Source organism: Alnus glutinosa, chromosome 9 (genome assembly GCF_958979055.1).
Source record: "Alnus glutinosa chromosome 9, dhAlnGlut1.1, whole genome shotgun sequence".
In the NCBI taxonomy this organism is placed as follows: Eukaryota; Viridiplantae; Streptophyta; class Magnoliopsida; order Fagales; family Betulaceae; genus Alnus; species Alnus glutinosa.
In genome coordinates this window covers 17,968,170-17,982,199 of record NC_084894.1, presented here as the reverse complement: position 1 = coordinate 17,982,199, position 14,030 = coordinate 17,968,170, and the positions used below count along the sequence as shown (strand labels likewise).

General features: G+C 38.0%; 1 protein-coding gene across 1 annotated transcript; it reads right to left on the bottom strand.

Annotated features, from left to right (window-relative positions):
* Window positions 1–5,062: 5,062 nt before the first annotated feature.
* Window positions 5,063–9,576, bottom strand: LOC133877844 (protein disulfide isomerase-like 1-4). The gene is made up of 12 exons (XM_062316274.1): window positions 8,885–9,576; window positions 8,365–8,494; window positions 7,602–7,767; window positions 7,386–7,504; window positions 7,208–7,288; window positions 6,618–6,704; window positions 6,452–6,526; window positions 6,225–6,293; window positions 6,061–6,141; window positions 5,838–5,972; window positions 5,571–5,627; window positions 5,063–5,483 (listed from the first exon to the last, which is right to left on the bottom strand). The coding sequence occupies exons 1-12, from the start codon at window positions 9,430–9,432 to the stop codon at window positions 5,313–5,315; spliced, it is 1,719 nt and encodes a 572-aa protein (XP_062172258.1). The 5' UTR covers window positions 9,433–9,576; the 3' UTR covers window positions 5,063–5,312.
* Window positions 9,577–14,030: the final 4,454 nt, after the last annotated feature.

Here is a 14,030-nt window from a genome sequence, read left to right as displayed (position 1 = left end):
AGTCTCTACAAGCCGTCCAGACTAAGTGGCAACACGTCCGAACGATGTCCAGTAGTTCAGAATATTCCAAAGTTCCATTTGAACGCAGAAAAGATTTTAGCGAAGACCGTCCGGACGCTCGGTCAAGCCGTCCGGACGTGAACCTGCTAAAGATAGAATTACACTGTTTCTGAAAGGATATCACAGAAAACCGTCTGGACGTGGCTAACTTCCATCCAGACGCTCGCCACCCAGAGTCCGAATCTCAGCAGTTTTTTAGGTCTCTTGAAGCTTATAAATAGGGGGCTTTAGGCTAGTGTTTTATATAGAATTCGGTGGTAAATTCCATAGTGCTTTGAGAGGGTGTTTAGGGAGAATCAAAGATCCGCTAGCTCTCAAGCCGGTGCTAGTGTGTGCTCAAGTGTTCGTGCGAAATCTATCTTAGGGGTCGGCCCTAGGGTAAAGGAATTCATAAAAAACTCATTCAGATGGAAGATCTGGTTGGGAAGCGTTCGTGTTGAGTTACACGTCAGAGTTAAAGGTATGACTACTGTATAGGGTTATGTGAGTACGAGTGTCTTGTAATTAACTTTGTTTTTGGATAGTGAATTTCATGGGTTTGGCTGCCTCGGAGTGATTTTTTTTTCTCTTTATAGAGTTTTCACTTCGTAACAAATATCTTGTCTTATTTAAATTTCGCATTTAAGATATTTGTTTGCACACAAACACAGACACTTGGTTTAAATTAGAAGTCAATAAATATTTTCATATGACTTAGTAAATAAATCATTATAAAACTGGTTATCAAATAAGCCTTAAGTCACCTTTATTTGCAGAATCATAAACGTGAGTATTTTACAAAAATGGCGTGTATTGCCTTCGTTATTATGCTCATATTAAAAGGTCATGGTTTGTTTTGAGTAATAATTACGAATGCATAATTCCAATGACAATACTTATAGTTTAATGCAGGAGAAAATATGCTAGAGATACATTTGCATACATATATGTCATAGTTCATCTCATATGGATGTTAGATGATAGCTTCTTATTGCATATGGGTGCTTGATGGAAGAGATTGCAGACCTCACTTTGCCCATATTTGAAATGATTGAACGAAAGGGGATCTATTTTTGTAGAGGTAAGCTAGTACAGGCACACAATATATTTGTGTGCAAAAAATATTATGGGGAATTGACTTCTAAGTGGTGATGCAATCGCAGTTGTTGGAATAACTGGGAACTTCCTTAGCAAAACTACATTTTTTTTTTTTTTATTTATTTTTTTTTTCAGATTTAGGTTTTGAGTGGAGATTTATGGAGTTGATGGGGAGATTTCTTTTAGATTTGTTTCGGATTAATTTCCTCATGGCTTTAGAATGTTGATAGGAATAATGGCAAGATGTGAGAAAAGAAGGGGGCAAAACTAAAGCAGACGGTAAAATGCTTGAACTAATAGCTGAGCTTTTTCTGTAGGCATGATTTATGGTGTTCAAATGAGAATGGCCACATGGGTTAGAGAGAGGAGAGGAAGAGAGTGCTTTAATGTTTGTTATTTCTTGTCACTAGGGCTAAGCATGGGGCAGATTTCCGCCCTTTTGGCCCCCTCACCCTTATCCTCTGGGGGCCAAAAACCCTACCCGTGCCCCGGCTACTAATCACTGTAGCCGCAGGGGTCGCCAAGGGGGGGTTTTTGTGGGTTGGACAGGGTGGGGCGGGTATTTAGGGTTACTGAATCAAACAAAGAAGTTTAGGGTTACTAAACCAAAGTTACAAACAAAGAAGAAACCTTAACGACTGACTCGAATGTGTGCGCCAACTAAGAGGCGGTAGCTAACTAATGCATCGACGCTTGAGGAACTATAGCGGTGCGGGATGGAACCAACCAACCAGGTGCTGGTGTGCGGAGGGTTTTGAATTGGAGCGTTTGGAGGACAGGATTCTGTGATTTCTGGATTTGCGGCTATGGTGGGCTGTTCATGGTTGATGAGGGAACCATAGTGGCGGCGACTTGATGCGGGGTTAGGTGAAAGCACAAAAATGAGAAAGGTGAGAAGAGACTGTGAGATTGTGAGAGCCGAGAGGTGTGTGAGAGAGGAGAGACTAAGAGGTGTGATTCCACTGATTTGTGTGAAGCGGCGTAGGAGGGAGTTGATATTAGGGTTTTTATAAGTTTTGTTTTATACATGCGAGGCGGTGTGGGGCAGGTATTCGTTTCTTTAAAATACTAAACCCAAGCCCCGCCCCGCCCTGCACGGGTAGTCCGAAATTCTACCCGGAACTGCAATTTTTAACTCAAAGTCCGGCTTTTACAAGGCAGATCGGAGAGGGCAAGGCGTTTTGGGTGGGTTTTGCCCACCCCACTTGTCATGGGTGGGATTTTTCAATTCTTGAGATGCAACGCAGAAGGATTGAATTTTCAACGGGTGCAGGCTGTTGTTCGATGACTGTTGGATTGCTTGTTTGATTTTTGTTGGATTTTAAAATGTCTAAAACAGCTATACGTTGGATTGCTTTCCAATGTATTCCAATGCACTTGTTGAAAAGATAATTACTACGCACCTGCTTTTTGACGAGTGACTTGACAATATACAGTACAATCGTTAGAAAAAAAAAAAAAAGAAAGCATTTGGATGCTTGCCACACGGTGCTAAAGCAATCTTACTGAGGATAGACTGAATCATCTTGTTTTATTTCAAGTATTATGGTATCGAATGTTCGGTTGTACTGTCAAACGTTACCCTTCGACCGTTTGAAGGAAAGTTTGAACGTTCACCAGCGATCATTCGCTTAGGTAGAAATCCCAACAATCAATACTGTTAATGACAGTTTTCGAACAGTGGCGTTTCAAGCTCCAATTGGGTCTTCGACTGGAGGAATGTTGATGTCTGCAAAACAATAAAGGCTAGCTGGGGGTTGGCCGGCGGCGCCTCCTTCGATGGTTAAGTCAGCAGGGTTTTTATGAGAGAAATGAAGAGTAAATAAGTTGCACAGAGAATTCATTACCTTAAAATGTAAAGAAAATTTTTCTTACATATCCACGTTATTTTCTCTAAACTTACTATTCTGATCTTCAAGATTCCTTGCATTAATTGTTAACACGTGTGGATTACCTCATGAACGGTGATTGGACATTACTGGTTGTCCCCGGTATAGTCTATAGGAGACATTTGGTATTTAATGGTGACGACTTGTCAATTCATGTAATCTGATTTGGCTAGACCAAGTACGCGGTTCACTAAATGCTTAGTTACTAATAAATGAAGGGAATCTTGTATATTTAATGCTCCTTTATTAGCCCGGTTGCCGGGGGCATAAACATGCCCTCGACCTTTGGAGATTCCGGGGTCTCTTGGAGGTTCAAGGGTCCTCTATTATCTATGACCTCCACGTGTATTTGACTTAGTGTCTTATACCGGGATCCAAGAGCCTTTACACTATTCAAACTCGGCCACGTAATCTTGGTGAGCCATTGATCAGGCCCACTCTACAGTGGACACCATTCCCAAGAACAGTGAGCGATATCTCCCCAACAACTACTAAAACTCAACCGTATCCAAACTTCATAGAAATTATGATATGATTAACTCTAATCATATTCTAGGATATGACACAATCCTCGCCATCCACCACGACCTCTAACATTACGTCAGGCATAATGTTGTGGCTCTTCAAGATAAGGTTACATTTTTTTTTTTATTCAAAGATGGGGAACGGGGAAGAGGATCAAACTACAAACCAACATAACCACAACAGAAAAGATAGCAAAATACAAACACAAATAGTAACAGGAACAGAAGAGAAGGGATAGGACCTCTGTGGTCTCCACTACCTTCTCCTCAGGAAACAGCAATAGCAGCGAGGGTTACAGAGCATTTTATTTAAGTGCCATACAAAATTGAGTATTAATACCATTTTTTACCTTTTGTTATATCTTAGGTTCTTTCTATATACGTTTAGAATTTGTTGGGTAGCGTAAGCTTTAAAAGTACATGCTTCATTGCTTTCAAAAAGGAAATTTGCTTTAGTTAATTGAAGAGGAAAAAGATTATAGTTGTTTTGAGAGGAATTTTGCCTGGATTCGTGCATTTCGGGCTTCTTTTGGGAGGATTGGCTTCCAATTTGAGCAAAAAGATTGGTTGTTGATTTATTCAACGAGATCGGGATTGCTTAAAAAAATTAAACAAGCTCGAGCTAGTTTTGTTTTGCATATTTCTGTCAGAGTTCAAATCCAACAAAATAAAAATAAAAACAAACTATTGAGCCGAGGCTCAAGCTCCATTCGAGCTCATATAATTATTTGCCAAGCTGAGCTCAAACAGGCCAAACTCCATTCGACTTGGCTCGGTTACAATCCTTAATGTCAATGACTATTTCTTTTTTTTCCTTTTTAATAAGACATCCTCATTGTACTCAACTTACATGTGATCCATCCAAAGGCATGACACCCATGTGATACGGCATGAGCATGGATTACATTTTCCGAAAAAGAAAAGAGTGCAAAAAAGTGTTTTCTTTTCTTTCTTTTTTTTTTTTTTGGGAAATTCGAGATAAAGTCCTAAACAAAGGGCATGTTTGTTAAGCTCATTTACATTACAATACAGTGCTACTCACTATTCACATTTTCTTTTCTTTTTTTTTTTTACATTTTTCAATAACAATCAACATCAAAACATTCCCACTTTTTTTACTTTTTATATCACATCAATAATTTTTTATTATTATTTAAATTAAAAAATTCACTACAATACAAAACTTTTTCACTTTAATATACAAATTCTTTTTATTTTATATCACATCATCACTTTTTACTAATTCCAAAACTAACAACCCACTACTCTGTTCTGTTCTTTGCCAAACAAGCCCAAAATAACAGCACTACGTTTCCTGCCTCCCCATCCCTCACCCTCCTTCCGTTCTCCATCTTTCTCCCAACCAAACATCCTCCTCCCCTGACTTGGGCCTTCATGAACCAAATAATCATAATGTGTAACAGCCAAACCTCTCAAACCTATTAACATAAAACAGACAAGAAACTCTCCACCTTGTCCGAATGTGTACATTAAAAGCACATTAGTATGGACTAATCCAGAAAATTAAGATAGGAGCTTTTTATTAAATTCATCAGTAGAATGTTCCCAAAACATAGCAGATGCAAAATTTAAACTCACTACACCCTTGTGTTTTCTCTTTTTATTTTTTCTTGGGGTGGGGGGATCGGATTCTGATATTTTCGCTCTCTAGTCAATCTATACTCGTCTTACAACTATTTCTTTTCTACCTCGCTGATGGCAGATAAAAGATACCTTATAAGTTGTCATGTGACTAAGATCCTCATAGCTCGTCCTTCAAATCACTACTGGTACTGCTCTCATCGCTCTCTTTGGCATCAGAACTCTCAGATTTTGGTGTTGGAGTTGGTTTCTGGAGCTTGAAAGGGATTGATGCATTTTTCTTGAGGAATTTATACAATGCCACCACTGTACGATCAGTGTCTACCGTGGTCTGTGTCAGCACAAAGGAAACAAATATACCATATCATTAATATTATATCTACAAAAGCAGAATAGAGAAATTTTGAATGCCACTCACTGGATCAAAGCTCTTGTTTCCTGCTGGAAAGAAGAGAAGCGTGGGGAAGCCATCAGACTGCAAAAACGGTCGAACAGCTTTTCAGAATAAAGTTTCTCTTCCATTTGAGTATTTAGTTTTCATCCAAAAACAATGATATAGACATGTTGCACTATTAAAAGCATATATAAATTGGAGTCTTTATATAACATTTGCATAACTAAAAGGAAAATGAAATAGTTAGCGTGAACCATTAGAAAATAGCACAAGATTTGACTTTGGCATTACCTTAGCCCTAGGATGCTCATTTGTTGTGCCATCCATCTTTGCTATAATGAGAGACTCAATGCTGCGTAGATGTTTGGCAAGCTTGTTGTATGTTGGCTCCAGCGCTTGGCAATGCCCACACCAAGGAGCATAAATCTGGTATTGCAATTATAGAGTAAAATTAGCCCCATAGACAGACAGACAGACAGACATTATATATTGCTTAATTGGATTCCAATGATACCTCAAGGAGAACATCCTTTGACTCATCCAAAACAATTTCATCAAAGTTATTCCCAACCACTATCTTTACATCCCCATCATTCTGAGTCAATCAGAACACATAATATAAGTTAGATTGAGGACCACGATGTGAAATCAATCAGCTAACAAATGAAGATAACTTACAGTCTCGGGAATTGGATCTGACTTAAAGAAAGGTTTTAACTTGTCTTCCAGGAAGTCCTCCCCAAAAGCCTGAGGGACCAAACATTCACAATCTTTAGCTAGAAGTGAGCCTCTTCCAAGCATATAAAAAAAAGATACAATAAAGCAACTTAAGCAAATCCAATTCTATTCCCAAGTAACAGTAATATATACAATATGATATGTGGAGAGAGGGAAAGAGTTTCAACCTTAATGTTATCCAAGGTCAGTTCCTGATCAAATACATATTTCTTGGCATCGTCATTTCCTGTGTATGCAAGAACCTGTATGTACAAAAAACTCAATTCTACTGCACAGCTACCAAATTGAAGAATATAAGAAAAAGATGGATTGAAGAAGGTAGGAAAAGATTACTTTGGGATCATCACCACTGACACCAAAATAATCTGAAACAGGCCTTCCAACATCTTCATTATCCATTTCCACATGCACGAAGATAAGCTGCAATTAACCATTAAAAGTACATTAAGTACATGGGCAATTTAGATTTGATTTCTGATTTGAATAATGCATGTGGCTATCACTGGCAGGAAATAAAAAAGGTTCATATGTCATTCATACATCATTACGTTAACTTCCACCACCCAATCCTCTTGATTCCAGTTTAATTGTATTCAGTTTCAAGACCCAAACTCCACAAAGTTCATAGGATAATCCCCCAATGGTAAAAACTTATTGCCTCATATACTGGATTTCTTAATTTTTATGTTTTGTTCCCCAAAAAGAAAAAAAGAATAAAAGAACCAAATTGGTGGCTAATATTTCTATTAAACATGAAGCTTTCCATGTATTCATTCCAACTGTTCTTCATATTCAAATAATAGAATTAGTTAAACCCACTTAAAGAGTGGTTTTGAGACCCCTTTTAACACTAAAATTTTCCTTGAATACATTCCAATTGTTTCTCAAAATTCATGCAGAGAATATTAAGTATGTGATCATACCTTTCCTTTGAAAGATTTTGCTGCCTCCAGAAATATTGGGACAACTTTCTCTGTGTCATTTGAAGTGGCAAATAGCAACAGCTGAAAATAGGGGAGAGAGAGAGAGAGAGAGTTAAAACTCTTTCAAACAAAACAGTAACCTATAGTCAAAATTAACACAGCATACACGCCCACTTACCTGTTTCTTAATGGGACTTTCAAAAATCAAAGGGGCACTTTCCCTAGTAAAAGTGGTAACCAAAGGAAGCTTGTTGGCAAATACAAACTCAGCTATTTTAGACTTCACAAATTGACCATCTGAAGAAATTACCAAGAAAAAAAATTGTTAAAATGATGCATCCGCACAAATTCAATTCAAGATTTCAACCAAAATGATAACTACAAAGAAACTAACCAAAGTAGCTCAATTTCTCAGCTTCCTTCTTAAGCAGGACCAAAGCAGGGCGTTTAACTTCAGGGTCAACATGGAAAAGCTTTGCCACATCAGGATTCACAGTTTGGTAAAAATTGACATCGTCTTCAAGCTTTGAAGCAGCTGCAAGCTCCTCACTCTCAGGACCCTGCATTATTAGGGCAGCTCAGAGTGAATCATGAAAGCACAGCAACAGACAATTACAAGAGTTACAGGAGCTTCTTCTTCTTCCAATATGAATTTAAACTCTAGGTATATAAAAAGAAAAATGCTAAATGTACTAAAAGTTCCCCATAAATCTTCTAATTACAAGAGTTACAGGAGCTTTCACACCACGTGTATCAAACAACCGCACCCCCACGAATTTGTTATGTCTAGCACCCTGGTTATGGGCTACAACATATTTGATAAAAGATTAGCATAGCATTGCAATATAAGTTGCTACACCATTTCATGAGATAGATATTGCACCGCTCTTTGTGCATCTAGCATTACTCATCTCAGAGTTCCCCTAAAACCTTTCTAATTTGTTAGTCACAGCCTGGAGAACTATTTGTAATAAAGGAAAATCTTCTACCAACACTAATTCCCTCTATATTGGACATGCATTTTTCACAAAACATGTGACGCGTAAAAGGAAAGAACATTAGCCTACTATATATATATATAGTAACCAGTCCAATTTAGCACAAGAAATGCAAAAACAACAGAAAGACTAAGATATGCTGGAGATACAAAAACATACCACCAAAGAGCTGAGGTAGCCCAAAACAACTTTATTTTCGGAAGTCGATATGCGTTTGGCATCATCCAATGTGGTTATGTTGAATACACCAGGTCCTATCTTCTTCTTAATCCAGGTCACTATAGCATCTCTGAAATTTAAACGAAAAAAGTCATCAGCCCTTCGCACATACAACAACGATAGAAACAACAAGAAGACCCCTTCTTATCATAAATTTAACATATAATTACTTCATTTTTCAGATCACTTCAATATAGGGAACATCTTCAGAAAAATTACATATCATATGAATTTGATTAAAAAAATTACTGACGTAAACAAAAGAAGATTTATTCATTTAAATCTAGAATAGGACATTTTCAAGCTTTCAAATAAAAAGAACGATTTATTCATGAATTATTATTATTTAATTAAAACGCTTTTCTCCCTAGTCCAACGGTTTCTCAGCAATCAAACAGAGCCAGACCTAGAAATTTCAAACAAAAAGGACCTCAATTATAGCGCAATTAACCACACTTACTTGGTCCTCTGGCCCGTATAAGGCTTTTGAACCCCATCTACGAAGAAAAACACAGTCGGAAACCCCTGAACGTCGTACTGTTGAGACAAATCGCTCTCCTCCGTCGCGTCGACCTTCGCCAAGGCAACGTTCTCGCCCTTGAGCTCCGTCGCCGCTGCCGCGTACTCCGGCGCCAGCGCCTGGCAGTGCCCGCACCACGGCGCGTAGAACTCCACCATCACGAACGGATTCTTCTCCAAGAAGTCGCTGAAATTCCCTTCCTTCAGAACGACGACGTCTCTGTCGTCCACTTCCGGCTCCTTGTACTCGTCCTTGTACGCCGACTCGTCGAGATCGGCGAAGTCCTCGAGATCATCCTCATCAACGAGATCATCATCATCAGAATGACCCGGATCTGAGTGGAGTTGGTGGTTGGAGTTGTCGTCGGGTTCTTCGAGGAAGCTGAGGTCTTCGTCGTCGTCTTCGACGTCTTTGGAGAGGGTTAGAGTGAGCGAGGAGAAGAGGAGGAGAGAGGTGAGTGAGAGAAGAAGAAAGAGTCGACTCGGCATTTTGGGGACTGAGTCCGTGACACGAGGAATCGTAGGTAGGGAATGAGAGTGAGATCTGGTAGTGAGGACCGAGGAGTGGTAGGGTTTATGGAAACAGGGAAAGTCAATAGTCTGAATCAGCGAACGAAAGGCCAGGCTTTGACGACGCCGTTTTTCTTGGGTTTAGAAATGGTAACCGTTACCGATCTATGCCTTGAACCGATGGCGTGTGCATTTTTAAGAATTTTATTAAATAGTTAGACGATAAAATTTAAATTAGTTATTATTATTATTATTATTTCTATTATTCATCTGATTTGTTCGTGTGAGACGACGAATAATGGCAAATAAACAGGCTGTAAAATCGTAATATGATTCGAGCATGAAATTTTGTTGCCATACGTATGGGAAACTACCGATGCTTGTTATGGCATTGGCTTGCTTGCGCCTTGGAAGCAGCGCAAACAAAGGTTTAGCATTAATGTAGATGACTTTTATTGGATTAAACCGTTCACGGCTGAATTCAGAACACCAGATAAAAAAACAATAGATTAATGCTGTTTAGCATTTCTATTACTCAAAAGAAGAGGAACTCCTAACAAACTCATTTTCCAGTAAAGAAAAAATTTACTACGGAGGGTAGGCACATTTATTTATTTATTTTTTTTTTTTTTTTTATAAGTACAGATAGACAAGATACAAAACTAAGGAACTAAAAAAGAACCAGATGAAACTTTTCCAAAACAAAAGGAAAAGGATCCTAAAGAAAAAGAAGATACGGGAATGCAGCCAGAAAAAAATTTGGTTGCGGCCCATTTTGCCACATGATGGGCACAAAAGTTTACACTTCGGTTAACAGAACTAGCAGACCAGCTAATTGTGGATGGAATAAGAGAGTGTATCTGAGAGATAGTAGTTGCAATACGCCAGTCTTTTATGATCAAAGGATTCTGAAGAGCCAGAGTGACTGTTGTAGAATCCCCTTCAAGAATAAACGAAGTCGCATTTGTAGAAATAGCCAATTTAGTAGCTAGTAGCGCAGCAAGAGCTTCCCCAAAAACTGCAGTGCAAGGAGGACTAATAAGAGAGGAACAATGGGTAATGATACCAGAAGAGTTCCGAATCACCGCTGCTTGAACTGAAAAGGAGTCCCGAATAGCAGTATCATAGTTGATTTTGAGATAAGGAAATCTAGGTTTTTGCCAAACCTCTGGGATCCTAGGCAAGGAGGAGGAGGGTAGGCACATTAATAGTCAGTTTAGGGCTCTTCTCTCTTCTCTCCTTTACTCTCACATTTTTTGAGGTTGAATTCTCGAGCAAATGGGTTTCAACTGGGTTAGATGTCGAGTTTTTAGAGTTTTACGTGCTCAATATCGAGTTTTTGTCACAATAGGATCAGTTCTTTAAATGACAAGATCAATCCTACTAATGGGAGGATCGATCCTCTTTTTTTCTTTTTTCTTTTTTTTAAAAAAAAAAACATATTCTTATTGTCGTAAATTCACTTTGTTTTGAAATCCCGTGAATTTTTTAAGGAGTTTTTTTAAATGAATTTTATTTTCTAGGATATTATAGTGTCGTATCACCCGCTTTTTTAAATAAGTCATATTAAGGTCGGAAGTCTAACTCGTTTAACTAAACGGAACTAGGGGTAGGCATCGATTTGGTCGATTCAATTAAGTTAATTTTCAGTTCGGTTAACCGACTTTGTCGGTTAAGTCGGTGTCTTCATTTCAACAAACTATATTTTCGAAATTCTCGGTTAAAGCAGTTTAGTCAATTACGTCGGTCGGTTAAGTCGAAACAACAAATACATAAACATCAAATCAATGGGAAATTAAACCTTTTTGACTGACCATATATAACTAGATACAACACATCAAAGTCAAAAGTTGTATATCATTATATTATTATATGCTTATTTTAAAGGGAAAGCATGATGATTTCCAATCCTTTTTTCTCTTGATTCCAGCAAGGCCACCTTCACCAACCTTGTAACCAAACCACTGCAACAATGAATCATTCATTTTCGTTTAGTTTCCGAGGGAGAGGGGGTGGTAGGCAGCTGTGTTGACTTCGAATGTGAGGGCTAGGGCTCGTCGATTCTGCGAAAATGCGGAAAGAGGAGGGGAAATGCGAAATGGGGGATGTGTCTTAGGGTTAGCTAAAAGAAATGAATATATAGTCTTTCAAAACGACGTCGTTTTATTACAAAAAACATGTCGCTTCAATTGTAATAAAACGACGTCGTTTTGATTTTTTTTTTTTTTTTTTTTTTTTTTAAAAAAAAAAAAGAAAAAGAAAAAAAGAACAAGATCAAACAAAACTACATCATTTCTGTCCTGAGAAAACGACGTCGTTTCGTTTATGTCGGTTCGGTTAATCGGTCTATTAAAGGGTGGTTCAGTTCAGTTCAGTAAGTCAGTTAAAGGGCGGCTCGGTTCTGTTCGATACCAAACCAACTGTCGGTACAAAATTTTATATCGACTATCAAACCGAAATTAGTCAGAAGGCAATCAATGGCGGTTCGGTGGCTGTCGATAAGTGGTCGGTAGGCAATAGTAGAATATTTTGCCCACCCCTAAACGGAACGTATCAAGGTTGACACTTAACATGTTGGCAAGTTAAACAGGTCGACATGAACCCAACATGCCCATCTAGATTTTCGCGCGCCATATTTTAAGACATAAAATATAATGCTTTAAAATAGAATTTAAGACCTAGTAATAATAATAAAATAAATATTTATAGAATAAATATTCATCAATTTTTGATATAGATATTTATAAGATTAAATATTCATTAAATATTCATCGAAGCACGTTGATAGTTCTAAATTAATTAGACATGATTATTGAACCCTAAGATATAAATCAAAATAATAATAACTAAATCTGAGGGGTGGCGCTCGATCGCCCAAAGTCGACAATCGATCGCCATAGTTCTGCAGATTGCAGCAGTACCAAACATCTATCTCCGATTTTGGTAAGAAATATCTACTCTCCAACCATTCCCAGCCGTTGGATGTGATCAAAATGGAGTAATCTTAGCCATTCAAATCTGTATAAATAGAGAGGCACCCCTTCGGTTTAATAAGCACCATCTCCTTCTTCTTCCTCCTTGCTTCTTTCTCTGTTTCTCTTTTAAAGCAGCAACTCTCACTCCCTCTATGTTCTTCCTTTCCAGCAACCCATCCTCTTCTTTGTATACAACAGCCCTCCCCTCTCTTGTATCTCTCGGTTTGCTACATAATAAAAGCAGAAAAATGACTCTCTCCAACTCTCTCTTCTCCCATCTTCTTCTTTGTTTGCAGGAAATCAGAAGGTCTCTCTTTCTCAGATCCTCTCCCTGTATCTTCTTCTTCTACAACAGAACAGAAAGAATAGGAAGAGTCACTCTCCCTTCTTTGTTTCATTTCTCGGCAGCAAGAAACCAGTAGCAGAAAAACTGCTCTCCCTTTCTCTTTTCTCTATTTCTTGGTAAGCACTTTCTCTCTTTCGTTTCTTCTCAGCCCCTTTCTCTTGGCTACACCTTTTCTTGTAAACAAAAAAGCAAAGAGAAGGAAAAAGTAAGCTCTCACCCACCCAGCCAGCACAAGAAGGAACCAGCTCTCTTCCCTCAACTCTTTCTCAGTCTTGGACAACCCAAAGAAATATGAAAGAAAAAGTTCCCTCAAAATACTCTTTTCCTCTATCTCTTACTCACGGCTAACAGCAAAATCAAGAAGAGAAGCTTTTTCTCAAACCCAAGCCCTCTCTCAACTCTCCGAGTCTCACGGCCAGTTCAAAGAAAAGAGAAAAAACTTTTCCTCTCCTCTTTGTTTCGGCAAGGAACAACAAGTAACTCTCTTTCTCTCTTAGCTGCAGAAACATTCTCCCCCTTTCTGCTCTCATCTTGTTCGACTAGCACAAAAAAAAAAAAAAAAAAAAAAAAAAAAAAAAAAAGGAAATGAAAAATCCTCTAAAAACCCTCATTTTCTCTCTCTGTGTGTTTGGTTAGTTGGTGGGAAAAGAAAAGTAAAACAGGGAAGGAAAAGGATTCTCTCCACCTCTGTTCTTTGTAGGTGCAGAAAAGAAAACAAAAGAAAAAGGGAAAAGAAAGAAATCAAAGAAAGAAGAAAGAAAAGAAAAAGACCTCTCACTCTCTCGGCTCAGGTGAAATAAAAAGAAGAAAAGAAAAGGATCCTCTCACCTTTGTCTCTCTCGGCCGAATCTGTTTTTGTGTGTGTGTGTTTGGAGTACTTTTAAATATCTCATCTTGAGATATTTTGGGTAAGTTTTTAAATAAGGCTTTGGTTATTTAGTTTATGATTTGAAAGTTATTAGATTAATGTTTTAATGTTGTGTTTAAAAATGGATGTTTTCAAAGTAAAATAGATATTTTATAAATACATTGTTATAATGCCCGAGTAAAAAGGGATATTTTAGAAAAGTGTCATTGCATTGCCCAAATACTTTTAAACACTATTAGACATTTGATATAATAATGTCGTTATTCTGCCAAATTTTATGAAAGATAAAATAAGGAATATGAATATTTGTGTCGTTGTGTCTAATGTGGTCGTTTTGTGTACAAACATATCAATAATAAAACTACCATCGCAATAGTACGAATCCTTG